The sequence below is a fragment of the Athene noctua genome, chromosome 9 (genome assembly GCF_965140245.1).
Source record: "Athene noctua chromosome 9, bAthNoc1.hap1.1, whole genome shotgun sequence".
In the NCBI taxonomy this organism is placed as follows: domain Eukaryota; kingdom Metazoa; phylum Chordata; class Aves; order Strigiformes; family Strigidae; genus Athene; species Athene noctua.
Genome location: NC_134045.1, coordinates 25,842,195 through 25,869,279, shown reverse-complemented (window position 1 = coordinate 25,869,279; position 27,085 = coordinate 25,842,195). Strand labels below are relative to the sequence as shown.

At 49.8% G+C, this 27,085-nt stretch overlaps 1 protein-coding gene across 6 annotated transcripts in view; it reads right to left on the bottom strand.

The window, feature by feature from the left end:
• Nucleotides 1–27,085, bottom strand: part of ZC3H18 (zinc finger CCCH-type containing 18) — a 49,135-nt gene that overhangs the window by 1,429 nt on the left and 20,621 nt on the right. For 4 of the 6 annotated variants that reach the window (XM_074913392.1, XM_074913394.1, XM_074913396.1 and 1 more), the window contains 10 exons: nt 25,333–25,631; nt 14,055–14,255; nt 12,905–13,030; nt 11,291–11,392; nt 9,295–9,438; nt 7,376–7,528; nt 5,145–5,305; nt 4,354–4,550; nt 3,152–3,248; nt 1,000–1,096 (listed from right to left, as the gene is read on the bottom strand). In XM_074913392.1, the coding sequence (XP_074769493.1) occupies nt 1,000–1,096; nt 3,152–3,248; nt 4,354–4,550; nt 5,145–5,305; nt 7,376–7,528; nt 9,295–9,438; nt 11,291–11,392; nt 12,905–13,030; nt 14,055–14,255; nt 25,333–25,631 (1,577 nt within the window). The remainder of the gene's footprint in view (nt 1–999; nt 1,097–3,151; nt 3,249–4,353; nt 4,551–5,144; nt 5,306–7,375; nt 7,529–9,294; nt 9,439–11,290; nt 11,393–12,904; nt 13,031–14,054; nt 14,256–25,332; nt 25,632–27,085) is intronic. The other 2 variants (XM_074913393.1, XM_074913395.1) reach the window with 2 other exon arrangements.

Here is a 27,085-nt window from a genome sequence, read left to right as displayed (position 1 = left end):
GAACCAAACCACCAGTCCGGAAAGGTTGAGCTTCCTCTTCGCTGCTAGAAAACAGGACCTCAGGGCCTGAAGGACAGGGCTGTGGCAGCCGGGGCTAGGTTTTGGTTTGGGAAGCCTCTGACGCATGGAAATTAAGGCTGGCTCGTGCCCCAGGCTGGGGAGAGGGGATGACAGGAGTGCTGCCGGCCAGGGAACGCAGGGGTGCGGGACAGGGCTGCGTCTGTTTGCTCAGAGATCCTCGGAGAGATGACACCAGAGAAATGCAAAGCAGTGCTGGCTGGCTACGGGCAAGGAGGCCCAAGGAAGCTTTAGGTGTGCCGCAGAAAGTGCTCCACAAGCCTTTAGCCGAAGGGCTCTGGGCAGAGCACAGCCCCAGGCCCCTGCAGCCACACATCCAGTTCTGCAATGGGACGTTCCCAGCGCAGCAGCGGGCGCAGGCTGCCAAGAAACCGGACGTTTTGCTGGTCACCCGTCACCAGAGGGGATGGAAAGGCGCAAAGCCAGGTCTAAGTCACTGTTCAGACTCAGGCAGGGGCCACGCTTGAATGTCTCACGGCAGCCAAGCGAGCGGCTGAGGGCGCACCAGTGTGTAAAAAAGGGAATCGGGTACCCGAGCCAGGTGCCACGAGGCGCTCGGCGGCGGGTGAAGGGTTGTACTTTCTTTTTCATTAACACTACGAGAGGCAGAGGCGCTGGCACCACTCAGCCTGCACTAACCCAGTTGGCTCCTCTTGCTGGAACTGACCTCGAGAAAACCCCCAGGCTCCTGCTTCTTTCTGAGCTGGAACGGCTCAGCCGGTGGCTTCCACGTGAAGCCCTGAGCACCCCTGGCTCCTGCCCAGGGAGCTTCATGTCCTTCCTCTCCCTGTACCTCCATGGCAACTGGAAACTACAGCCAGAAAGCCTCAGAGCTGCCCAGAGAGGAGGGACTGAGCCGCTGGAGAAGCGAGCAGCACAGCCTGGCCCAGAAGAAACCCACACAAACAAGGGGGCACTGACCTGTCCGTCTGCGCGGGAGAAGGTTTCGGGTTCTGGCCCCTCTGTCGCTCTTGCTTGGGTGAAGAGAGTCTCCCAGTCGCTTTCCTGTCGCGAGAGCCTGTCGGGACAAGAAGAAGGGAGATGTATCGTCAAGGTACGGGTCACTACACTGCCTGGTGTGCAGATGCTCTCTGGAGACCAACCAGATCACATAAAAAAAAGGCCACATCCAGCAGCAGCCAGAGAAGGAACCTACTGTTGCGCACCCTGTCTTCACAGGGAGCAGAAAAGCTCATCGGGGCTGTGTCCCACGGTCAGCTGTACAAAACACCACCTGCAGGAGCCACGCTGGCCCTCTCCTCACCCTTCGGCTGCTGGAACCAGGCTCCTCTGCTGCACTTTTAGGCCAAGCTTTGCTTGCAAACCCGCGGGGCAAGGCCGGCCCTCGCAGACCGAGTCAGCGCCCGGCACATCATCCAGTTTCTGCGCAATGGGCGCAGCGGCACTCAAGCTGGCTCCACGCTGGCACAGTTAACAGGGTGTTTTGGCTTAAAGAGTGCTGGGTGAGTGCAGCTCCACTGCTTTCGGAGCCAGCTGGGGCCGATCCCCGGGCAGCATCACCCCCGTGTTTATTCTGCCCAGACTAAACCATCGTGCCCTGCCCAAACGGAGCTGCTGTGAGGGCTCACCGGCGGTGGGAAGCCCGCTGGGGTCCTGCACCAGCACTACCCAGCGGGTTTCCCACCACCATTGCCATCCCAGCGCACAGAGAGGCAGCTACAGCTGCAGACCTGATGGCAGTGAGGTTACAGAAGAGGGAAGTGAGACTCGGGGTGCAAACCCCAACCAGCCTTGCGCCGCGACACCAGAGCGCAGGCTGCGTGCAGGAGGGTGCCCCTGCTCAGTCCCAACTCGGTCAAGGGTACCACGGGGAGAGGAGGCTGACTTGCCTTCAGGGCTTGCGTCCCATTTTCTACTGCTTAAAAACGCTTTAGACCGTACAGACAACAAATAAAGTGCATAATTACATCCACATCTGTGTATCTATCAAATCAGCACAGTTTGCTAGGTCGGCCCATTCATTTGTCTGCAGCTCAGCGGTAGTTGTGAACTACATCCCAGTGAACTTCAACCTCACCCAGTCCCTTCCACGCTGCCTTTGCAGGAGTCAAATGCAACCAGGCTATTAGCACAGAAATTTTTTCTGGCTGGCACCCAGAGTCAACAAGATACACCTACAGCCGAGACAACAGGGAAAACAACATCACGTGTCAGCGCTGGCTTGTACGTCAAAACCAGGCACCTCTGGCTGACGACTCCCCCCACCTTCGGTTTTCAGGGCCGGCAGCGGAGGCCGGAGTGTGGCATTTAGGTCCCTCTCAACGCAACTCCCTAGCTCAGCTTTCCGAGGTGTTAATTAATACTGCTGCTGAGGATTCAGATGCAGGAGAACACTTGGAAAGCCCGTGTCTTTCTAAACACACAGGGCAGATTGTGTCACACACGAGTGGGGAAATCGCCTCATTTCGCAGGACGGGTGATCGAAGCCAATTATTGCAGCCATCCCGCAGCCCTGGCAGCCCGTGCTCCCTTTCTAAGCACGGCCACAAGCCTTGCTACGGGGAGGACCAAGATCCATTGTGAGGCACTGAACTACAAGGCAGAGAAGACCCTGGGATACAGTTAGGGAAAACCCTACGACTTTCCAGAGCCACATTCAATGCCGTTACTAGAGAACAGGGATGAGTACGTACCCACAGTGGCGATGAGCACCCGTGTTTTCAAAGCAATGTGGGTTTTTTGTTTTTTTTTCTTGCAGCGGAGTTGCACAGACATAGTGGAGCCGAGGCCCTCACAACGTGCACCACAAGACAGCTAGGCCAGGCCGAGTTTGGCCTGCCCAGGGCTGACCTCACCTCGCTTACTTCACACACCGGAGCGTCTCACCTCCGCCGTGTTTTTGCAGCAGGACGGCTGATCCGCCCGCGTTATCTGGTGGCAAATCGCACACACTCCGAGGTTTTGCAAGGACACACGCCTGCAATTCACCTCCCCAGCGAGTGGACTCTTGCAGCAGAGACTTTCACGGGATACTTGTCGCTGGAGCACCGCCTCGAGCGGCGGAGCAGGAACCGAGCCAGGCCAGGAGTCCCTGGGACAGCTGATGTCTCACCTCTGTCAGGTGACAGGTTCGCCCGTTTGGCTGGAGGAGAGCTCGGCCTGTCTTTGTCTGCTGGCTCGTATCTCTTCCTGCTTCCTTTGTCAGCTGCCTGAAATGGGAATTCAAACAGACAACGGAGCTGAGCAGCCACTTCCCTCTGGGGAGAGAAGCAGGCAGAGATATTTCCTGTGCCTGGTGCCTGTGATGTGCTGCTGGCTGGCTCCTGCAAGCGCCTCTCTGTGTGTACCAGTCCCAACCATCACCAGCATCATCTAATTCCCCCCCCGACCGTAAGCAAACCTCTGGCCCTGGCACTGCACTATTTTCGGATTTGTCAGAAAGAGGAAAAGAGCAGCGTTTTGTAGAGGTTTTTTTGGCAGCACCGAGGATAGCACACGTCAAGGAGGCATGTGGAGCCGTGCCTTCTTCCAGGACGTGAGCGTGCCAGCCGGTAGTTCTGTGTAATTGCACGCCCCTCCCCGCAGAGCATGCTTCACGGCCTCGATAAAGCCGCCTCACGTCATAGCACAGGGAAGTAAGAGAAAACTGCGGCCTCAGACTGCATCGGGGAATTTGGACTGTCAGAAAAAAAACACATTAACGCTTCAAAAAACAGGAACCTACCCATGTGACTGGGGCCAACACCCTGCTCCGGCCCAAAACCCCACGAGGCCGAAGTCTCCCACGTGATCTGGATTGCAATCGCGGCCGAAGGCAGCGAACTGGGGCATCGGGCTCAGGCCTGAAGGGGAAAGAGCCAGGCTCCCCGTGGAAAGCGTGGCTGGTACCCCAGAGGGGCGAGGTGGTGGCCACTTCTACCTCCTGACTCCAGAGCGGGCCGGGGGGGGAGCTGGCTCAGAAGCACACGGGGAAGATGCTTTCAGCGCGTGGGGGGCTGCGCCGCGCACATCTTCCCCTCGGTGCACGCGCTGCAGCCTTCAAGAAAGCGGGGAAAAGCCCTTGAAGCTGCAGCAGGAATGTGCCCCAGGGGAGCCGCCAACACAGTCCCGAACTCAAGCCACCACAGGGTGTGTGCTGCCAGACTGGTTCTGTCTGCCACCCTCCAATCCCAGCTGCAGACCTACCCGGCTGAGCTCATCCCCACAGCGCGGAGCCCGGAGCGTCCCTTCCGCCAGCCCCGAGCCCCGGGAGCCATCCTGCCCGCTCCTCAGACCCTCCTGGTGGAGGGAAATCGCTCCCACCCCACCTCTCACCTTATTCAAGAGCGTCAGTTTGATCTCTTTGTGAGCGCTGAAGCCCCCTTGCTGAGACTGGGGGGCTGAGGGCTGCTGGGTCTGCAGGAGCTGCTGCGATTTGCTCCCCTGGGTGGGTTTGGCTGATTTCAGGAGCTGAGCAGGCACATCCCGTTTCCGCTTCTCCTCTTTAGCACTGTCTTCTTTTTTTGACTTTCCTGTTAAAAATAAAGAGGGCAGATGTAGTGGCCTGAGACCAATTCCTTTCACTCACCCTTCCCTTTAGAGAGCAGGGTGAGAAGACCCTGCTCCAGGGACTGAAAAAGCCCACACCAGTCAGCACAGCACATGGCCCCAGGGTTAAAAGATTCAGGAAACAGAAATTCCACAGAGAGGAGGCTTAAAATAAGAGACAACGAACAAAAGGCTCCTGCCTTCAACTCTATGGTCTAAAAAGAACAGAGGAGGAGCAGCATGATACTGGAGCTACCCAGAAGATTGAGCATCACCCCACAAAGGTGAAAGAGAACACGGTAAGAGGGGGACATCAGCCAGAGCTCTCAGGCAGGCAAAGGCATCTTTACAGCCAGACACACAGGGATGGAAGGATGCATACGTGTATTTGCTCCACAGCCTCCCTCCTCAGGTAAAGCCTCTGGGCTCCCCTAAACTACGCCAGCCACAAGCGTCAGCCTCCGCTCAGCAGCTTTCCTGGAGCTCACAGTATCACCAAGGAAGCTGTAACGCACATCTCTGCTCCCCTCTTCTCTTCCCAGGACCCCTTAGAGAAAAAAAAATATCAAACCAAGTACCTCTACCTTTCTTCTGCTGCGCTGGGGTTGGGGATCGGGAGCTGGCTGAGGAGACGGGACTGGCCAAATCCGCGTACATGTCTTCGGAGTCGGCGCTGCGTACGGAGCTGCTGCTAGAGGAGGCACTAGAGACAGAAGAAACGCTGCTCACGCTCAGGGACCTGGAAAGAGCCAACAGCCCGTTACAGTCACGAAGGCAACAGGAACCAGGCAGCGATGAGACAGACACCCTTAGTTTCAACTCCCCAGAGCAGCTGGGGCATCAGGAAGCCGCTAAGGCAGGCAATAACCAGGAAGAGACAAAGGCTGTGTTTCTCCCCGGGTGCAGATGATGTGAAAAATCCCAAACAGGGTAGATATAAGCCTAGAAAGTACTGTTTGTTTATAAACAGGATTAAGGCAACACGTAAACAGGTCAGGGTTTCCCCAGGTAAACAAAAAGTGAAAGCAGGGCATGCACCATCACGTACAGGTCAGTGTTACGGCTCAGGTCATGGGTTACCCAGCAATGTTTTTGTTGTTCGACACATTTATTCATGGAGGCTTTAAAAGCCCTGGAATCCTACAGCCCACAGCTCCTGCCCAGCTCCCCAGGGTACGGGAGAGCCCAGCTGCCTGTTTTGAGGATGCACACACTGTCACGACTGATAATGACAGGGAAGATGCCTATAAGATGCCTATCTTCTAATAGCGCCTTCAGATGGCTATCTCCTAATGGATTCACAACATTAAAAACGTCAGACAACCATTACAGTCATTTAAGGAGGACTTTCTACTTAGAAAGGTATCAGGCAAAAATACAGGGCTATGCAGCAGACCTCCCTTGAGGGCCACACCACCATCGCAGCCGCTGACACGCGGGACCACGCGAGCACGGGACTAATTTCAGAGCCTCTCCAGCAGGTTCTGCAAGCCCTGGGACTTCTGAGCTCCAGCAACTGCCCTGCCAGCAAGCTCCAAGCTCTCTCACTAGAAGCCGGCTCATGTATGGCTGAACGGGCCGCGGCAGCTTCAGCACAGACGAGCCCTGGAACGAGCTGCAAAGCCTCTACCCGCTGGCACCCTGACAGAGACAAGGTTTGAGAGGTCGCGTGGACTGTTGCAACGACAATGGATGAGCCAGAAGCTCCTTCTCCAGGAAAGCTCCTGGCTATGAGGTTGTGACAGCAAATCTTGTCTGGGCACACACTGTGTATTTCCTACATCTCCCCCTTACCCACACGCCCGTGAAAGCACAAAGCGCAGCCCCAGCGCCACGCGAGCAATCCCCCACGTGAGGTTTGTCCCATCTTCTCCTCTCAAGCCCCCCGCGGCAGGGCAGCGCCGAGCCAGCCTGCCCCAGCGCTCTCTGAACCTCTTGCATCACCCCTGCCTGATCTGATGAATGCCACAAGCACGTAGTAAACAAGTCTGTATTTCCGTAAAATAATGCGGATGTTGAACCTTGGAGTTTCGCAGAGTTCAGATATGTGAATTACCGCTGGTCAGAGCCAAGTCCTACTTAATTCACTGTTTTTAGACCATCAGGTCTACTTCTAAATCTGCATCACAGGGAAGCGTCCTGCTTCAAGGCTGCCTGTGAGGTTTCAGGGATTCCTGTGTGAGAACAGATGCAAAAAACCCGAACGGAGGACTTGGAAGAGGTTTATTTCACGGCTCTTTACTGGAGTTAGCCATTTACAAATCCCACAGACTGACAGCCACAGAACTAGTCACTTGGGGCTAAACACAAAAGGAACTGGCCATGCAGCTTTGCCAGCAAAGGAAAAATATCATTAGTTGGGCCTGTAGGTAATTTCTGACCTACCTCTCCTTGACAGGCCAAGCATCTTCCCTAAGGACATTCAGTAACCAGAGCTAGTAGAGGTTTAGAAGAGCAAAGCTCCGTAGCCTGAAACTGTTAACTTGTAAATAAATTGGGATGTGGGATCAGCCTGGCCATAAGGAGATGTTTTGGTCAAAATTTAGGTAAATAAGGGCAGTTTGGTACACATGACAGATTATTTCCTTGAACAGGTCACAAGAACCCTACCAATGTTGTACTACTGGCAGGATCCAGGACTCTGGATTCGCAACACCACACAGAACCAAGCCTGTTCCACGTCCTAGTTACCTACAGCTTCTGATACTCGAAGCTAGAGAGAGCTTTCGCTGCAAGAAACCACAACAGTTAAGAGTAGTTATAACCTCCTCCTACTTCAAACAAAGGTTACGAAGGGTCGAGGCTGTACCTGGATTTCCTGGACCCCGACGGGGAGTGGGAGACTGAGGCTGACGAGGATCTGGAATGAGATCTGGAGAGAGACCGAGACAAGGACCTAGATCGGGAACTGGAACCACTGTAGCTGCTGGCACTGCCACTGATGCTGCCGCTGATAGTCCGCCTGCAAGACAGCAAACGACATCCTCACCTCGCCGTCAAACGGGGTTAGAAGAAACTGTTTAGGGACAGCTGGAGCGTGACGCTGTTGTCCTGTATTGTATACAAGATTGGTGTTTTGCAAATGGGATGGTTTTGGATGTTCTTCTCAACCTTGCCTTCCCAGTCCTGAGGAAGCATCTGTTTTCTGAACAGTAGATGTTTTATGCAAGACTGAATAATGCTAACGAGAGCCAAAGAATGGGCTAAAGCGCCTTTACTGACACCAGGAGCAAACGCTTCCTACAAAGAAAAATTGCTAACTGCGTAACACAGTGGGACTACCTTGTATTTCGGACTACACAAATAATCACACACATTTTTTTTTGTGACTAACACACCAGTATTAACATAAATAGAGCTGTTTGTCATTTGCACAGCAGGGAGAGTGCAGGGCAGTGGGGTTTGTATGGGTATAAGCATGAAAAAAACCCTAGACTGGAATAAGGAATAAGAGAAGGTGACTAAAGACAGGCAAGATTATTATTAACTAGTTAAAGTAAGTGAAACAGAAACCAGAATTGACAGAGCTTCTAGGGAAAAGAAACTGCCACGATCAGTTTTCACCTATGGAGACGTAACTGCTCAGCCCAGGGCTTTTCTTCAGCTACTGGGAAGAAACGGGAGAAGTAATCCCATGCAAAATTAAGAACTGACTTGGGATGGTTCTGAAAACCTGAACAGGAAACAGACTTACAGCCATCTTCAAAACACACGGACAAAAAATCATCATTCAGTGATCCAAGAAAACTATATATGCCTTACTGCAGGCATAAAACATTCTCAGTCTCCTTGTCTGCTCATAAAACAGACTTTTCCAGGAAATACATTTTTTGGGCACTAAACTACTGCTTCCCTAGACTAGGCACGTAGTACCATACCGCTGTTTCAAAACTTCTAATGTAAGAAGGATGTGTGATGAATTTCAGCCGTGCTTAGCTGACTCCGTGTCCCTCCAAGAGCAGGCAATGCTACCTCCATTTATCCTGTAACATTTTTAAACACAGTACAATGGATTAAGCCTGATACACAAATTTAAATACAGACAAGCGCTCCTTGTTTGAAAACTATCAGAAGCCTCTCTCATTTCAAATGCAAAGGGAGGAGAAAAAGACAACAAAACCAGAGGACAGACAGAAAACACTCAGACTAGTCACACAGGATGAAGCCAGGAAGAGAAAGTGGAGCAGGGGAGCCAGCAAGTTGTGGACTGAGGACAGGGAAAGCAGCAGAGTTTTTCCTCCTCTCCTCCAGCAATACTGCTGGATGCTGACCAGCTCCTGGCACCACACAGAAATACTCCCTGTGTACTAGCACGTGGCTAGGAGTAAACAGGGTCCAAAACCTATCACCACAAACCTCGATCCTCCAACACGTTGGATCTGCTCTCTGGACCAAACACACCTCTGCTTCCTGGCTGCGTGGCCTCCGTAACCAGCGGCTCACAAAGAGGCCTGCTTTTGCACTGCAGAGCCTGCATTTTGACATGTTTCTCATATTCCACCTACTTCAGCCCCCGACCAGCCTTCGGAGGCAGGAGGCACTTGCTGTGGCAAGTCACCAGCATTCACCCCCAAATCCTTCCCTCTTCCTACTTCCTTCCTGCCCCAGGAAACAGATTTCTCCTTTAGTATCACAGAGTCCTTGGAAGTTGGTACTCCCAAGAGAAACCCAGGATTTGCTCTATCTTCCAGGAGATCAAGCCTCACTCCACCCCCACAGCCTTCTTACCTCCTGGGTGGAGTCCTTGTCTGACGTTCCTTCCTTCTTGCCTCTCGATTATCCCCTGGTTTGGCTGGCTCTGGTGCAGCTGCTGTAATTTTAGTGAGTGGCTGAGGGACTGGAAGGGCAGCTAGTTTCTTCACAGATTTTTCACTACAAAAATTAAAATTTTCACGTGGGTGATCAAAGTCCATAGGTACAGACCACAGAGAGATGTTCTGATGAACAATGAAATGCACTCGTGTTTGTTGTTGACTAAATATTACACAGATACTGTAGCGACAGAGACTTGACTGTTTCACCAAAACACTCCCAAACAATACGGACACCCCTAAAGGGATCTGTTTCCTGTATTCTAAAGCAAGTCACCTTTTCAGAGACAAGTTAGAATTATAGAATCATCACCTCGGTTGGAAAAGCCCTTGCAGCTCCTCCAGCCCAACCATGACCCTCCCCCTGACCGTTCCCAACCCCACCAGATCCCTCAGCGCTGGCTCAGCCCGACTCTTCAACCCCCCCAGGGATCCCGGGGACTCCCCCCTGCCCTGGTCAAAGTTACTATGCAACAGCTGATTTTGGACACATATGAGTTGTAAATTAAGTAGAATGTGTGGAATTGCTGTTTCTTAGCCATTCGATTCTGTGCATTTTCATGCAAAATGCATGCACCTACTTAAAATCTGCCAGGCTGTAGACGCACACGGTTTATGCAAAAATGTTCTTTTCCCTCGCAAGGATCAGCAGGGTGCAAAAAAAATCCTGTGTGTGCCAATGCCCCTCGTGCAGAGCACTTGACGGGTAACGCCACCGCAGAGGGCTGCCACACAACATTTTTGTGACTTCATCTAGCACCTGCTGTGGCTCCTCAGCACTGCTCACTCCAACCTCTGCTCTAATAGCTGGTTAGTGCTCAACATCCCCAGCACTGATGTCATGCCTACTATTACCTGGGGAGGAGGCAGCTGTCTGCATGCAAAAATAGAGACTGTTAATTCCTCCTCTTGTGCTTAAGAATATCTGCATTCATCCCCTGCAGAGCACAGGATTAAGTGGGTGCAACGTTACGCAGTGAAAACAATCCCCACGCTAGTGCAGGCTGGTGTCGTGTGTTACCAAACCAGCACTGCAATGTGCACTACAAGGGTGTAAAGACATCGCTGCAGGCAGAGAGTGTGTCCTTAAAGAGCTGAACCCTCTGAGGTGAGAAAAAGGAAAAAAAAAAAAAAAAAAAAAGGCAGGTCAATAAGGTTCAAAAAGTGTGGCAAAGGGGATTATCCTGTATTCTGGAGAATTCAGGGGGATTCCCATGGTGTAATTTATTTGCAGGTCACGTTAAAAGAGGTGACATCAGTACAGCGTTGTGTCACCCTCCAACATATCCATAATTTACTATGTATTACAGGAGTTTGTGAAATAGCAACTTCAAGTATTTAAAAGAGAAGGAGCGTTGGCACAATCTGCCAAAAACAGTTTCACAGCTCCAGTGCTGTTCCAATTTGTCTCTGATATTAATAACAGACGAGGCTGAACCATTTCTTTATTCTAAGGCTCTGCATTAACAAAAGCTACAGTAGAGGAATGAATTAAACTTACTTATAGCTTCTGTGCAAAGATCTCTGCAAACACAGAATGTTTAAATAGTAAATCACCTGTGTGTTTAAAACACTCATTTATACGTGACAGGGGCCTCAACGTGACACTGTAGGGATGTGGTTTAGTGGTGGACTTGGTAGTGTTAGGTTGGACTTAAGATCTTAAGGGTCTTTTCCAGTCTAAATGATTCTGTATAGTACTTACGGATACCTGTACAGTTTAACTTAGATTTAATAATGGAAGTGCCATCGTTTAATTAAATATGCAAAGCTAAGCATTATTCTATGTGGGTTGTATTTTGCATCTTCCATTTCTTCCTTAAACTGTCAACCAGGGCAGAAGGGTCTGACTCAGGGATCAGGCTACTGTTTGGAGACTTTCCTGCATTATCAGAACAGAGATGGAGCCTTACCCTTTACCACCAGGTGGTAATAACTCCCCTTTAGCCTTCGCAAGCGGCTTGTGTGGAGACGGCGTTGGAGAAGGAGAGGGTGAAGACGAGAAGGACCGTGATCTGGAAGGGAAGGACACGTCACTCAGCTCAGTCTCTGGGACAGCAGAAGGCTTTCCTGGCTTTCAGTGCATTTAGCCACCATTCCCTTCTCTGGCTACTGACCATACTCAACCATAGGGCTGAGTTTATCCTAGTTTTATATTTGGACTCCGCTCAACAAAACCAACTTCTGTGACTAGACCAGTGGGAGACACAGGAGAAAAAAAAAAAAAAGTAGGGTCGGCTGTGAGAGGTACTCTCAGTTATTCCACACCAACACCTGAGGCTTTCTCTTCTGTATTCTCTCCGGAGGGAGAGTATATCTACAGGAAGGTAAGTGGGATTTTGACTCGCATGACTTATGTCAACCTGCTTTATGTTCCTGTAACTCTTACTGCAGTTTATCCTTTAAACAGCAGCCAAAAAAAAAAATCCTGGGAGGACAACACACAAAGAACTCCATCTGTAATTTCTGGAACACAAGGAGCGAAAAATCAAGCGGAGTCTATCAAAGCCAACAGATCAAAAGGCACTTGGGTGTTTCCCAAGATCAGGACTGACCAAAGAGGCAAGTCACTGACACAGCACACCAGATGCGGGCATTTGAGTGATTCACCCCCCTGCCAAGACTGGAAGTGCCCTTGTTGCAGCCTCGTACTTCAGCGAGTCAGTCACCGAGGTGTCTGGCTTTGTGAAGAACAGTTAGGCACCTGGGTGTTCCTCACCCTCCTCCCTTCTGAGAGAGACATGCTCAAAGTGTGTCACCTGTGCCTGGCATTGTCCTGCAAGGAACAGAGTCCGAAATGGGCGGATGGGGAAGGTCAGCCCACTCCCCACAAACACACATGTGCTGGCGTCGAGATAACTCCCACCTGAGCCCTTCCCAGGAGAAACCACCTCTCCAGAAGTGACACCGTGTGCTCCCATCAACTGCGTGAGTCGCTCTGGGTATCTGTGGGATTTCAGCTCTGAAGAGGTGCCTGTCGAAGGAGCCAGTTCTCCTACTATGCATATTCCAGACTTGGGAAACTCTCCGCAGGGGCAAGGAAGTGGCAGAGGAACAAACATGCCTCTGTTTAATCAGCATGGGACACCGAATTGCTCCTTTGAAGTGTCAGGACTATCACAAGACACATTTCTTTATTAAAGCAGCTGTGATTTGCCTCTTTAAATAGAGATTCCAGCACAACAGAAAAAGGATGCCAGCAACTTCTTCCAATCATAAAATCCAAATGATGGAAACGTTAATCTCAGCCAGGCTGCTGTGACCGCTCAGCTACCACAGGCCTGGGAAACAGCCCAGCCACAACAGTGTGGTTCTTGCTGGGGGGGTACTGGGGAGAGGAGAGGGTGGCTGACGTATCTGCTTCATTCAACAACCAAACCAGCAGGTTGCCTTGCAGCCTGTCGGTTTTCCTTCACTCAGGAAAGTGGTTTGAAGTGGCTATTTGCTTTTAAGTAGCAGCAAAAATAGCTGTTAGCAAGTGTTTGGAAAACAGTACACCATTATTTTCAAATCCAAGGAGCCATTACCTGGACCTGCTGCCTGAGAAAGAGCTGTGTCTTGAAGAGCGACTAGAGTAAGAGCTGTAAGAAGATGATCTGGAACGAGATCGCGAGGAACCTGAACCAGAATAGGTGGATGAACGAGAAGAGGACCTGAAAGAAAAGTATTAAAATTCAGCACCCCTCGAGAAGCCCTTCTTTCCCTTACACTCTTCCTAAATTCTCAAACACTACTCCAAAAATCACCTGCCTTCTCCTCGGTGGTCTGCCAGGACTACAGCCTCTCCTCAGCCCCTGCTTTTCCTTTAGAGAGGATCCCGCTGTTGCAACCCCCTCTGGGCCCTTGAACAGGCCTCCCCCTCCTTCAGCTAATGACTTCCCAGCCCATTTTGAGAACTTCTTCCACACAATTTTACGCCTTTTCACCAGACAATCCTCTGTTAGGTTGGGTCACACAGGTATGGGAAAACAGAAAAATCTCAGGTGCAGTGATCCCAGCAAGAAAAGCTATCTACTTCAGGAGGGCTTTGGTTTTTAGATCCATATCTTCAATTCAGCATGTTCCTCATTCCTCTCTGATACTTCTCCCCCCTCTTTTCAGGAGCTTCAAAAGTTCAAGCACTTAAAGTAAATGGATCCAGCTTATGCCTCAACTCTCCTGGATTCAGGGCGCTTCTTTCAGAAATGTGGTTTTTATCTTGCACCCGTTGGTTTCTGAGCTCCACCGTAGCTCTATAAGGCTCTGCCAAGCCCCTACAACCCCTGTTTTTCCCCAGTAACATCAGCATGCTCTTCCTGGAGTGGGCTCACCTCATCCCCCCAGCGCACCTGAAGTGAAAAGGCTCCACTTTTTACAGCTTCCAGCTCCTTCTGCTCCTATTAAGGTCAGTTTTCATCTAGGTGATCTATTCACCATCCAAACTGCTTCCAAGTCTAATTTCCCTGAAGAGGGGCTTTTCCAAGGACCTGTCTTGTCTCAGTCTTCAGCAGATCACATCACAGCACCCAGTTATGCGCCCCCTTTGGCTTCCATCTCACTACCTACATATGCCAGTGGCTACAGATGTTACTCAGCCGCAAGCCTCGAGCTGCTTTCCCAAAGACCTCAACACCTTTCACTGACAAGAGCCACGTCGCATTCCCCAACACACTAAGCGGGCTCTCTGCCTTCACTCACCTCGAAGAGCCAGAAGCAGATGCTGAAGAAGCGGAGGTTTTTCGGCGCCTGCGCGCACGGCTGGGAGAGACGGAGACACCGAGCTTCTTTTTGGGGGACTTGGATCGGCGCCAGGGGTCCTTCCATTCATCTGCTCTCTTTGACTGAGTGGTGGTAATTGTGGTTGCCTCCTTCTCCTTCTTTGGTGGCTCAGGCTGGCGGCTGGAAAACAGAGGAGTTGAGTAGTTGGGACTTTTTGAAATAGAAAAGGCCAGGAAGAGATCTCAGAAATTCACCTTTCATACCGGTACTAGCTCTTAACCTCCACTGCAGGATATTCAGCATCACTGTGGGGTGATAAAGTGTTAGAACAGCTATAACTTTGTAAATCAGTGACTGCAAGCCCATCAAAACAGCAGTACCTGCAAATGTGGTGAATTACTTTGTCCCACTGCCCAAGCAGCGACCTGCTAGTCAAATCAGCTTCGGCTTTTGCCCTCCAAGGATCAGAAACAAGCACATGCAAGAGGAGAGGGAAGGAGAAGCCAGGTTCTTCCTATGCCTGTGCCAAGTAGCTAGAGCTGGAGCAACCCCAACCTCGTCAGCAGAGACCCCAGTGCAATGAAAACACTAAACAGAGTAGAGCAAGGACGGACTTTGACCGTGCGTCCAAAACGCCACCAACAAACCGGTGGAAAGAGATTCAGCCTGAATTACTGTCCTACAGTGCCCTTATCAGAACATCACGTGGGACTGTGTCACAAGCCTTACCTCTGCCAAGACACACTGATCGGCTTTTACCCTTACAAAGGGGATGGTTTCCTCAGCAGCTCAGCATAAAGCAGTTCACAACGGCTGTTTTATCACCGTATGATTCTCTAGGTGCTTATAAACACCATCAAACATTTGCTCACCACGCAGGTGTGAGGAGTCAGGCTAGATACCCTCCACCTCTCCTCCCTTCCCTTTTAAGAGCTCTACTTGCGTTTTCCCTTTTTTATTTGGTTCTCTGGGCTTCCCTTCTCCTCTACAACCCTCTGAAAACAATTTAGAGCTAACTTTTCGGCCTCTGCACCAGGCAGTTCCTTAAGTACTCCAGGCTGAGTTTCTTCAGGTCTAGACTTTATTGTTTCTCTTATCTGCGGGTGACTTAACTTGGGATTTTTCCTCACCCTTACTCTAACCTGCACATGACAGTTCAATTACTGGCTCATAACCTTCTCCCTTCAGACTGTAGGCAAAGTTTGTCCTTGCTTAAAGGTTTATGAAGTTTATTGCACTCATCAAATTACCGGTACAATGATGTCTTTATTCCTTTTCTCAAAATAATGAACCTCCTCATTCTGAGAATTTGGGGGAGGAAAAGCACCTTCCATCACTGGGTTCAGCCAGTACCACCCCATTAGTCACACGACTGAAGCAACCACTCCCCATGCAACTTCCTCTACCTTTTGAGATAAAAAAGCAACATCCAAGTCTTCTAATAATTCTATAGACTGCGTTTCTTGCCACAACACTTTTTCAACAGACAAGAGGATAATTAAAGCTCTTTGTTAGCAGCTTGCTCTACCCTTTGAAGGCTTCACTAGTCACTAACAAGTCTCATCTCCTCCTTGCTTGGCAGTATTAAAACAGAGTAAAACCTCCTACAGCCTCTCACCTCTTCCCCAACTCCAGAGCTTGTATACGCTGACTTTGAAGTCCAGTGCAACATCCTACTCTTTTCTTATTTTTGCTGATTGAATTACAGCGATTCTACAATTTGTCCCACATCTATCTTGGTATATACAGAATTTTATGGGAGGAGAAACTCTTCTTTCACGTTCACCTCTCCCACAAATCTCATTCCAGCTTCAGAAGACGGACGCTTACGTATTAGCACACAAAACTGCTGACTGCCTAGTAAGAGAGTCCCAAGAAGGATTATGGCTCAGCATTATTCACCAGCACCTTCATTTAGCATCATCACCCTTTCCAGCGCTGCTCTGACATACGCTGTTTAACCCTGCACGTGCTATTTGCAGTGGGTTGGTCTAGTCTTCTGTATTAGAGCCACAACTGTATCTGCAGGAAGACCATGACTCTGAATATGGGGTTGAGATAGACTGAACCTATTATTTATACTCTCTTAACACTAAATAGTCATAGCTGGGGTCAAGCTCTCATTCCAGCGGATGTGGTACAAACTTATTTTGAAGGCATCTTGACCTCTGGAGTATCTTCAAAGCAACTAAGCCCAAAGCAGGAAGAAAACGAAGGTTGAGAATAGCCTACAGACCTTGCATCAAGCAGCAGACTAAACAGCAGCAGAAAGGAGGACAACACCGTGTGAGGATGCTCGTGAATAAGGCTACATCTCGCTCCGATGTCCCTTCCCGAGGGACTGCAGTCTGCATGCTTTGGGAGATGCAGGGGGAATATTCTGCTGGCCCAGAGGCAGTTCCACCTCAAGACCTGGATGAAACCTGCTGAGAAGCTTTTCACTACAGCGTCCAAGGCGACAAATGCGAAAGCCAACAACTACCGAAGGACCTCGCCCCTCCCCAGGCTCAACTCTCCCCTGCAAGTTTTCAGAAAAGTCTTCTACAGAATTTATGCTCTCTCAGAAAAACCCAACTTGCCCACATTCACGTCCAACAGCAGCACATCCTGGGAGCTGGACCTCAGCTCCAACCCCACGTGGGAACAACTTACGCTGAACTCCACAACTCGGGCGCGAGCTCAGAGCAAAGCTGACTACGAAAGCAAATCTCGTTACTCGCACCTATTACCTAGTTAGATGCAATTCTCTCTTGATGAAGTCACTTTCTGGAGGAAAGGTTTTTCCCCAGGAAAACCACAACAGAAAACTCATTTCTGGATATGCTTTGGCTTTTTGACTCAGCAGTAAATATGTTACCGTACGACAGCCAAAAAAGAAAGATGATGCTCGTGTCAGGACATTTTCAAAGTATTTCCTCAAGAGCTACCTGCGTGCCCAACATGTAGCATCACCAAATAAACTTGTTCAACTTAATACAAGGGACTGGTATCTGAATGTTGCTTGGCTTGACTCCTCCAGTGGAATTCAGGAGTCAGAATTGAAAGTAAGCCAAAACAACTGCCAAAATCCTCACCGTCTGCCTTAGACTAACATCTCAATTACAGCCCCTACGAGTTTCACCGAAGAGACCATCAGAGGCTAGCAGCCCATGTAACAGTTGGTGTTTCAAATAAATTTACTCTGGCGTAGTGATAGCGCCCTGTTGCTGGGATGGAAGCAGAGGAAGCCGTAAGGCTCACAGAGGAAAGCCCGCTGAGAAGAGGCAGCAGGCAACCGGCCTGTGGCTCCCAACCCAGAGCTATGCCACATACAGTATTTGATCCTGAGGAGGGGGAGGCTTTCTCCTCACCTTCACACTGACAATGGGGTAATTTTTCCAGTCTTATGCTGAATCTGGTGCTTGTTGGAGCTCTCCATGGGCCAACTCAACTCCTTCATTCAACAGGAAGAAAATAGAAGTCGTTTGCTGTTGGGTCAAGTGAGTCCAACCAGCCCATGGGAGGGTTTGAAGAACCACGGGAGCTGACCCACGGTGAAGGGAGGAGGGCAGGAGAGCGGCAGTCTGGCTGCTCTGGGGTGGTTGAGCCCCAAAATCAGCTCCACGGCACTTCATACGAGTCCATCCTCAGCCCAGCACAGTGACCCAGGCCGCTGCAGTCCATGGACTCGATGATCCCAAGGGTCTTTTCCAACCTGAATGATTCTGTGATTCTGAAGGTTTTTAAGTAGTAGTGAGTCCTGGTTTCCTTTTTCACCAAATTCCAATTTGTAGGAAAACATTGCAAATATTTGAGAATTGAGTCCCTAATTAAGTAAGCCTATGACACGAGGCTTAAAAAAAAAAAAAAAAATTTACACAGGGAGTAAGAGACTGACAAGACAGACTGATCAAAAGCAGCTTAATTTCCTTGCAGAGCCCCGAGGAGCAGCATCCTGCGTCACCAGGGCACGAGCAAGGTCTGCAGAGCTTAGCTATTTCCGAAGCCCATTTTAACCTTAAAATAACTAAATGCTTTATTTTCCAGAACGAACACGTTAATGCATATTTGGCTGGAATTTAATTACAGCAATTAAGCGGAGAACTGAAGCTGAACGTGGCTTTGGCAATGAGAGGAGGAACAAAGGCAGCTCCAGCTGGCAATGCAAACCACAGAGCAGGTCAGCCAGCTCCCGACCGCACGCGCTCCGGCTCCCAAATACACCCCGTCTGAAGCACGTCACTGAATTCAACACGAATTTGGAGGGGGAAAAGCGGAGCTGTACGGCTCAAATCTTCCTCTTCACGGATTATGCAAATGATGCCGAAGAATTTCTAATCTTAGAGGGGAAAATAAGCTTTGCCAGGGAAAGCGCTTCCTGCCCCCTCCCCGTGGGACACGGCTCCCACAGGTAACACAAACCTTATCGCCCACAGCCACCGGTGACGTCAGCCTGGCTCCAGGGCTACTGTTTTGGCCGGCAGTTACAGCTCAATTTTCTGAAAGAGGAAAGTCCACTGATGATTTAAAAGCCTTTTCGTTTCTTGCAGGAAAGCAAGCATCGCGTCAGCAACCCCGGCACGAGTTTTCCTTCGGTGTCAGTGGAATTTTCCAGAGGAAGCGGACTCGAGGAATGACTGGAGCCATGTGCCAAGGCAGTCGTGAAGGGACCTGTAATTGCTGCAAAATAAAACTCCAGCAGCGTGCGTGCACGCTGGAAGATTTTTCCCGTCTGGGCACAATGAAGTCACTTGTGTGGCTGGAGAGGGACAACAGCTCCCAAAAGCCACCTAAGTGCAGCTGTGATGGGAAATGCTGAACCTTGGAGCTGGTGCTAATTGATCTTGGTGAAATATTAGCAAAGGGTATGCTTTTCTCAAGACGTTTCCATCCAAAGCAGAGTTATCAGTTGTTTTAAAAAAAAAAAAAAAAAAGATTTCTTCAAAGCCTGATGGGGAGAGGCTTTGAAATTAAATAGTGGAGATACAATCTGAACCTACAGTATGAAATCATCACAGCAGGTAGATAAACATATCTGAGATGTGATCAACCCTAAGGGCTGAGCATTTGACGCCTTGAGAGCCTCCTCTAAATGAGAGGTACCCACGTGCAGCGATTCTACCCCAGTCTTTGCAATGTTTTAATAAAATCCAGTGTGAGAGATCTCTCCAGTAATTCCATCTTTGATATGTCAAAGAAAAACACATTCCTTGAGATCCACATCTGAGTCACTTGACGCCCTTCATCTTGATTTACAGTTATGAAACCCTTCTTTTACCGTGGAAGCAGCGGCAGAATCTTGAGAACCATGAAGACTAACAACTCCAAACATCAAAAATGCTGCGTGGAAAACTTTGTCAAGTTTTGCTGATCTGGTTTGCAGAGGGATTTTATTATCACCAACTTCCCAAATGAACTGGGAGCATAAATGAAAGCGAAGTTGTCTAACCAGGTTCCATTGCTCCGGCTGGAAGCCGCACCACAAAAAAATGGGGATGTAAACAAGTTGTTATAATGTTTATCACTGCTGTGTTACCATACAGGGCGCTCAACTACGAGTCTGAAGAATCGCAGAGCAGCACGGGGCATGTTCCGTACGTGGGGAGAAGGGAAATCCTCTTCTGAGCAGTGCTGCATGGCAGAGCAGGAGGAACGGAGGTCCAGCTCCAGCTGGAGCCTGACAAACCTTGTTCCAGCTTGGGAAACCCAACGGCCTGGGGCCATTTGCTTCTCTAAACTCCCTGCACTTCAAGAAGCCAGCCAGGGAAGGTGCAGACACCTGGAGAGCAAATCTACGCCTCCTGACAGAGGCTGCTTTTCCCCCTCAGTAGCTCCTCAGGGGTGTAAGAGTAATTCAGAGTGCCCCAGGATCGTACCGATGCCTGACTCGAAGCCAGGAAGAGCACACAGTTGTCTATCCTGCCTGCTCTTCCTCCTGCGGCAGGACAAACAAGAACAAATGAAAGATTTCTTTCAAGAAACAGCTGATATTTCCACAGGGAAAACTAAGAAGAGACAAAATCCACCAGCCTACTTCACCACCTTCAGGCGACAGTATGAGATGCTGTTACTAAGCCCACCAGAACACCTATTTGGGCCGCAGCTGCTTTCCTACGGAGCCTCTATGCTCAAAAAATCGGGAGCAGATCCAGCCAGCAGCATGGGGAGACCACCAGAAACTGTCAGGAAAGATGATGGAGACCCAGGAACACTCAGAATTACAGATTCTTCTGAAAAACGAGTTCAGTTGCTTTGTGATCACACACGTACACACACACAATCATGAATCACTCCATTTGCATTCCCTTACTTTTGCCACTCCTTTATCTAATCAACCTCATTCCAACACTTTCTAACTTGCAAGCCCTGGGTAACTGGTGTTCATTGATTTTAGACTTCAGGTTATCCTTGTTCATTAACGTGCTCACCCCAGAGATTAACAATGACCTATTACAAAGTCAGTTTGAACCAGGCTTGAAGAAAATAGCACAAGGGTGAGCTTGGCCGAGGGAACACCTAACCTTTTGTCCCAGGGTCTGCAGTGTTACACAGCAACTCAAAAATCAAGGGCTACTGCCACCTCAACAGAAGCTGGAAAGCAGCACAACGCTCCTTGCTGGAAGGGTTTTACAAAGGATTTATGATTTGTTACAGAATAGCTGCCCTTCCTGACATTGCTTTAAATTTTCCAGTGTCCCTACTTGAAGGTGTTATTTTTATTTTTTAATGGCTGCGTAAGTGCACTCCATCGATAGCCTTTAGCCCAGCTGAAGAAAACTTCCTCCCCAAAAAACTGTTGTGTGTGCGATAATCACAGGATGGTTCACCAGGACACTGCTCCTTCCTGGCAGCTTCGGAGCTGCTGTCACCTCCTGTCCGGACTCTGGGACATCTCTAAGGACAAGAGCCACCGCCTCCTCATCCCACTTGGCTCTGGCACCCCACAGATTTGGGGGTCTGTCCACAGGCCGTGGCCAAACCTGTCTGCGTGGAAATAGCGTTTAGGTCAGACTTCAGAACAAACTTCCTCGAGAACTGGAGGTGACAAATTTCTCATTTTGCCATGCTGCTTCTCACCAGGGCCCACAGCATCCTCCCCAGAGGAAACCCAGGCAGGAAAGAAACCAACGCCCACCTCACGGACCTGCAACACAGGATTGCTTCTTCCTCCTCCTCCTCGCTTGGTGAACAACCACCTAGTGCTACCCCAGCCAACAGGGCAGCGACGCTGAGCCTGCTGCCCTCGCCAGTGGGTCAACTCCTCAATGTCCCTCAGTGCTTTGGAAATACAACCACTAACAGCTCCCACGACACTAACTGTGTTGCTCAGTATGCTCCTGAAACAATCAGATTTGCTCAGATGATGGCGGGATAAAGACCTGTGCAACAACAGACGGATTAAAGCAAATTACTATTTCTGTGTGGGGGCCTTCGCTCGCAGCTAAAGGCCAGCAGCCTGGGCAAGAACATCTTGCACTGCTCTAAGTCTCCTCAAATAAAATATTTCATGCCACTTTACACCCGAAATGCTTTGCACAACAGTGAGCTAGACTGGCAAGATAGAGATATAAAGCAGAAATTTTGTACTCAGCAAAAATCAGTCACAGCCTGGGGCATCAGAACTTGTTCTGGAGATGGGGAGCACGAGGACAGACAAGCCAAGTTATCCCTCTAATTGATCATAAAGTGTCCTGGCTTGTTTAAGTGTTCGATGCCTGAGGAGGGAGGAGGAGGAGGGGGAGGAACAATTTTACTAGCACTGCAATCTCCGATTATAAACTTCTTGGAGTGCTCATCCTAAGCTTGGGAAAAAAAAAAACCAAAACTCAAAGCATAAAGCAGCAACTGCACGCTCCTTCCAAAAAAGCCCAACCCACATGTGACAATCCTACCCGAAGCCCAAAACATAGCAGCCTCTTCTTTTAAAAGGTCCAGGGAGAAACATTTGCCACCCAGTCCATTAGGGTTTACAATCTTTGTTTGTTTTTAAACTCTAATCCTCCTCATCTGTAGCAAGCAGTGATGCCAGGAATTCCTCTGGTTTCTCTGTTAGTAGCCTTAACTACTCTGCTGTTGTTTAGAGATCAGATTAAACCTTCCTGTTTCAATATAATGGAAAGGGAATTTGTTTTCATGTTCCTGGCCGTTTGCTTTGAGTTTTCTTTCATCCCTTTCAGCTCCACACACTATGTCACAGTTTGTTCCTTCCTCCAGCCTCTACTTGAGGGAGCTCGTGTGCCGATGGACACTCTGGCATCTACCTGTGCTTACAGACATCCTCAGCTCTGTTTTGGCAAAGCTCGCTGCCGGTTGCACAACCTCTGCAGAGCAGTTTTCCAATCTCCCCAGCTCATTAGGAAGAGCAGGGCCGCGTGGGCTCCGGCTGGAAGCGGCGCTGCCTTTGGTGCAGGAATGTTAACGGGCAGCTGCCTGCAGCCTGGCGCAAACCAGCCCCCATCACCGCATGACGCCTGGAAAGGCCGGACTTGCCAAAAGCTGGGATCTAGCCATTAGGGAAAGCCCGGAGTCTATAAATAGACCCACAGGTGAGCGCTACGCCACTATCGTGCATCCTGCTGCCCAGGAAGCACCAAGCAATCACAAACATTTTACACATTAAACAAACTCGGGAGTTGTTTAATCCCGAGGTGCCAAACCTCCGCAGCACGGCACAAAGGTATTTGGAGAAAAGGTGAGACGGCTCGACGCGCCGCACCGCCACGAGGAAGTTTGGAGCCTGTCAAAAAGGTTATGTGGGACAAAACGGCGTTGCCTGGAGCCAAGTCACAGCGTGAGCGTGACAGAGGCTTCTGGGGATTGCAGCGTAGGGAAACACAAACTGCTGAAAGAGGGATGTCTTCTCCAAGGGAAAAAAAAAAACAACGAATTATGCTTTCGCTTTGTTAACAAGCTTTTTCAAAACTTATTTCCATGGTTTGATTTTCTCTGCAAACCCCCATACACCTGTAAAGGCTGTAGAAAGGGTGCTTGTGTTGACATGGGTTTCAACAGGGGGAACTGAAGCCACAGTAGGAGTTCTTGGGAGAGCCACCTTCAACAACACAGGGCTTTCGGGTTTACTGGTCAGTACTCTCAGTAATTCCACTCTCTAAGAGGAGATACTGTGTGTAGGTGCTGACCTACAGTTTTTTGGGGGGAGATTTTAAAGCTTTCCGCTCAGCACTAGCTCCCTGTTCAAGACAAAAATTACAAACATTTCTTGCCACCAGCTTTTAAAGCCCTGCAAAAACAAGGCCAAAAGCAAACCCTGCTTGTGCCCCTCTCTCCCAACTCTCAGCACTTGCCTTACAGGACAAGGTTGAGCACACCTCCAATAGTAGATTCTCTATGAACCACTTCTAGAAAGAACAGTGGACCTGAAAAAAGGAAAGAGGCGTTATCAAGGACTATTTTTAATTTGACAAGCCTGTTTTGGAGATCCAAGAGGCACCCACAGCTCCTTTAAGTGGTCTTTATGTCCGAGAGGTGCACAAGAAGGAAGCAGGGAACTTGTATCCACAAAGCAGAACATCACAAACACCGTCAATCCCATCTCTGGGCTCACACAGATGGTTACACGGGGTGAGATGGATCCAAGATCGGCGAACAGGGCCACTGTTCCTACCCACCAAACCTCGGGCAGCTCCAAGAGCGAAAGCTCTCCCACGAAGCCATGCCCACCCGTGTCAGGGGAAGGAGGGAGCAGCAGCCTCAGCCTTGCGTGCAGCCATCCCGGTGACTGTTAATGACTAACAGCCTGAGCTGCCAATCAGCTGACATCACTTTCATCATCCTCGTCATCTTCATCACATGGTTCTGGACAGCAAGATCGCTTCCATCGCTAACCCCACACGAGCACAAACCAAGAGCAAATGTGGTAATTAAGGTGCACAAATTATGGTTGTAAGCGAAGATTATAATTAAAGGTAGCGTATAATTAAATGTATTCCTGTAACCACTCTGACACTGCTACTGCACCCAAGCGCTCACAAGGCACCTTCAAACTGTTCTGAAACTGTGACTTCCTCTTGGAAAAAAGGCTCTTATTTTTAGAGATTTACTCTAGCCTTCATTACTAAAGGCTTCCCTTTTAGTAATACAAATAAAAATTCTGGGTCAGACTCAAGACTGAACCCTGCTCCCACCTGAAACCACACAATTCTACGTGATACCTCATTCCAGGCCTTCTTAGCCCTCTTCTTCATTAAAATACATTTTTCCTCATGCTCACAATGTTTTACACCTTCCTCTAGCACTCAAGAAACACCACAGACATCAGGCAGAAGGAGAAGCTCCACTATGTTTTGGGAAACATCTTCCCTGCACCCCTCTTTGCCCCACCACCCACGTAGACATGCTTGTGTGTCCACAGGTTCCTCGACATGCTGTCAGAAAACTCCATCTGCCACTAGCTGCCAAGACATGACACTGCTTTCCTGGAGATGTCCTTCAGCAGGAAATTTGATACTTTTCTCCGATTCTGAACCAAAAGACACTGTGACATTAGAACTTCCTATAAGACAAGTTCTATATTCAGCTGTGATATTTATACAGCGCTTTACAAATACACCTAATACACAGTACGCTGGTAAGCCACAGTACTTAAATAACTTGACAGAAAAACAAAATAGGATTCACTTTTGAAATTCCTAGACTTTTCATCTGTCTGGTTCAATTGTCTTTCACACAGGTCTGAAGAAGGATTTTCAGAAAAAACGGGCAGAAGGAAGAAACCCGATTCCACACTGCAATTCCACTGTAACGCCTAGCGGAGACTCACTTTAAGGCAAACAATCCCTTTACCTTTCCTAGAATCTTTTAGGAGTTTTACTTAATAGATCTCCAGGTACTTTTGCTCGCCACAAACTCCCAAACCAGCCCTGATCCTTGTTCAAAGGACATTTGCCAAGGCCTCAAAGGGAGTCGCCACCATCTGCAGGACTCTCTCCACACTGGGGACCCAACCAGCCGCCCGAGATGTACTCTAGCCTCAAGGGAACAGGGACACGCTGAACATCTCCACACCCGCAGGAGAGATGCTCGCCCCTTTTCAGAGTCAGGCTATGCACGCTCAGTTCTTACTGATGTTTTAGCTCCACTTAGTGGCCAGCCAAGCTCCTCTACAGCGTTGCCTTCCTCTTGAAACCACCACTTTACTCAAGACTTGTGGACAACAGGGATCATCATCTCCACTCTCACCAGCGTGAGCCTGGTTTGGGACCCACAGCTAAAACAACATCAGCTAAAAGGTCGAGTCTGGATTCCAGCAAACGCTTACCTCGGTAGCAGCGGGGACCGAGGCTTTGGTTTTTCTTTCTCCTTTTCGCGTTCCCTGTCCCTGTCCCGGTCTCGGTCCCTGTCCCGGTCCCTGTGCTGCCTGTCTTTTTCATCTCTCTTCACGCGTTCTCTCTCGCGTTCCCACTCTTCTTTCCGCCGCTGGCGCTCCTTGTCGCGCTCCCGTTCCCTTTCTCGTTCTCGCTCCCGCTGGCGCCGCTCTCGCTCCCGCTCTCGCTCCCTCTCGCGCTCCCTTTCTCGTTGTCTGTTCTCTCTTTCCCTTTCCCGTTCTCGCTCTCTTTCCTTTAAAAAGAAAAGAGAAATCATCGTGAAGCTAGGGTAACATCTCCTAACAAAGCAGGCAGCAAGGTTTCAAAGTCTTGGACTGCGAGCAATTACATGCACCCTCCCATGTTAGAGCCAAGTATTGAGATAAATAACCTGGAACTTGCTGGTCATCGCTGTTTGCTGAGAAGGCAGAAAGTGGTGAGGAACAAAACACCGCATCATATTCATCACAGATATAATTTTCAAAGGCAATAGTCAAAAGATTAATTTGGCTTATCATGTTTATTAAATAAACGTATTGATGTCCAGAAGTATTTACTCTCGTTGCTAATCATGTTTCTAACAAGCTAATTAACTTTATAAACAAGGACTATGAAAATAATTGATGGTGCGTCGTACGCAACAACGGTGAGGGCGGGCTCCTGTTTGTGCTCTGCTTCTACAGAACAGCGTGGCCTTACAGCAAAAGGAAAGCCACTTTTTAAAGGATGTGATGAATATCTCACTCAAAAGCTCCCCACTGAGCAGGATTTATTATTTTTGTCACTACCCTCGAGGAACAACAGTTTGCATGAGGGCAAAAGGAAGCGGAGGGAAACGGTTCAGTTTTGGGCCCCTCACCCCAAAAAGGCCATTGAGTGACTCGAGCGTGGCCAGAGAAGGGCAACGGAGCTGGGGCAGGGTCTGGAGCACAGGTCTGCTGGGGAGCGGCTGGGGGAACTGGGGGGGTTCAGTCTGGAGCAGAGAAGGCTGAGGGGAGACCTCCTGGCCCTCTGCAACTCCCTGCCAGGAGGGGGCAGAGAGGGGGGATGAGTCTCTGGAGCCAAGGCCCCAGCGCCAGGCCCCGAGGGAATGGCCTCAAGCTGCCCAGGGCAGGGTCAGGCTGGCTCTGAGGAAGGATTTCTGTGCAGAAGGGGCTGTTGGGCCTTGGAATGGGCTGCCCAGGGCAGGGGGGAGTCCCCGGGATCCCTGGAGGGGTTGAAGAGTCGGGCTGAGCCAGCGCTGAGGGATCTGGTGGGGTTGGGAACGGTCAGGGGGAGGGTCATGGTTGGGCTGGAGGAGCTTCAAGGTTTTTTCCAACCCAGATGATTCTGGGATTCTGTGGTTCACAGCCTTATTTTCACTAAGCTCTGCACCTTTCCGCAGTGCAACGGCCAAGCAGCTGCCTCTGGGATTTCAGCAGCTTGTTGGGCGCTTTCCTCGTCTGACTCAATCAAGCAACGTGCCACTCCACCAGTGGCGGACAGTGACGCCAGGGCCTCCATCTGTACACAAAGCACGCCTGTCCAAATCTAATCCTTTCCGTCTGTCCCAATAACTAACAAGCAAACCAATCCTCAGTCGGTTTATTTCCTGGAAACTCCTTCCCCTCTCCAACACTTCCATGAAGGGCTGCTGGTGAGGCCCTGAGCGCCGCGCAACCACCTGGTACGCAGAGGAGCAGGAACCACCTTCCCATCCGGGACACG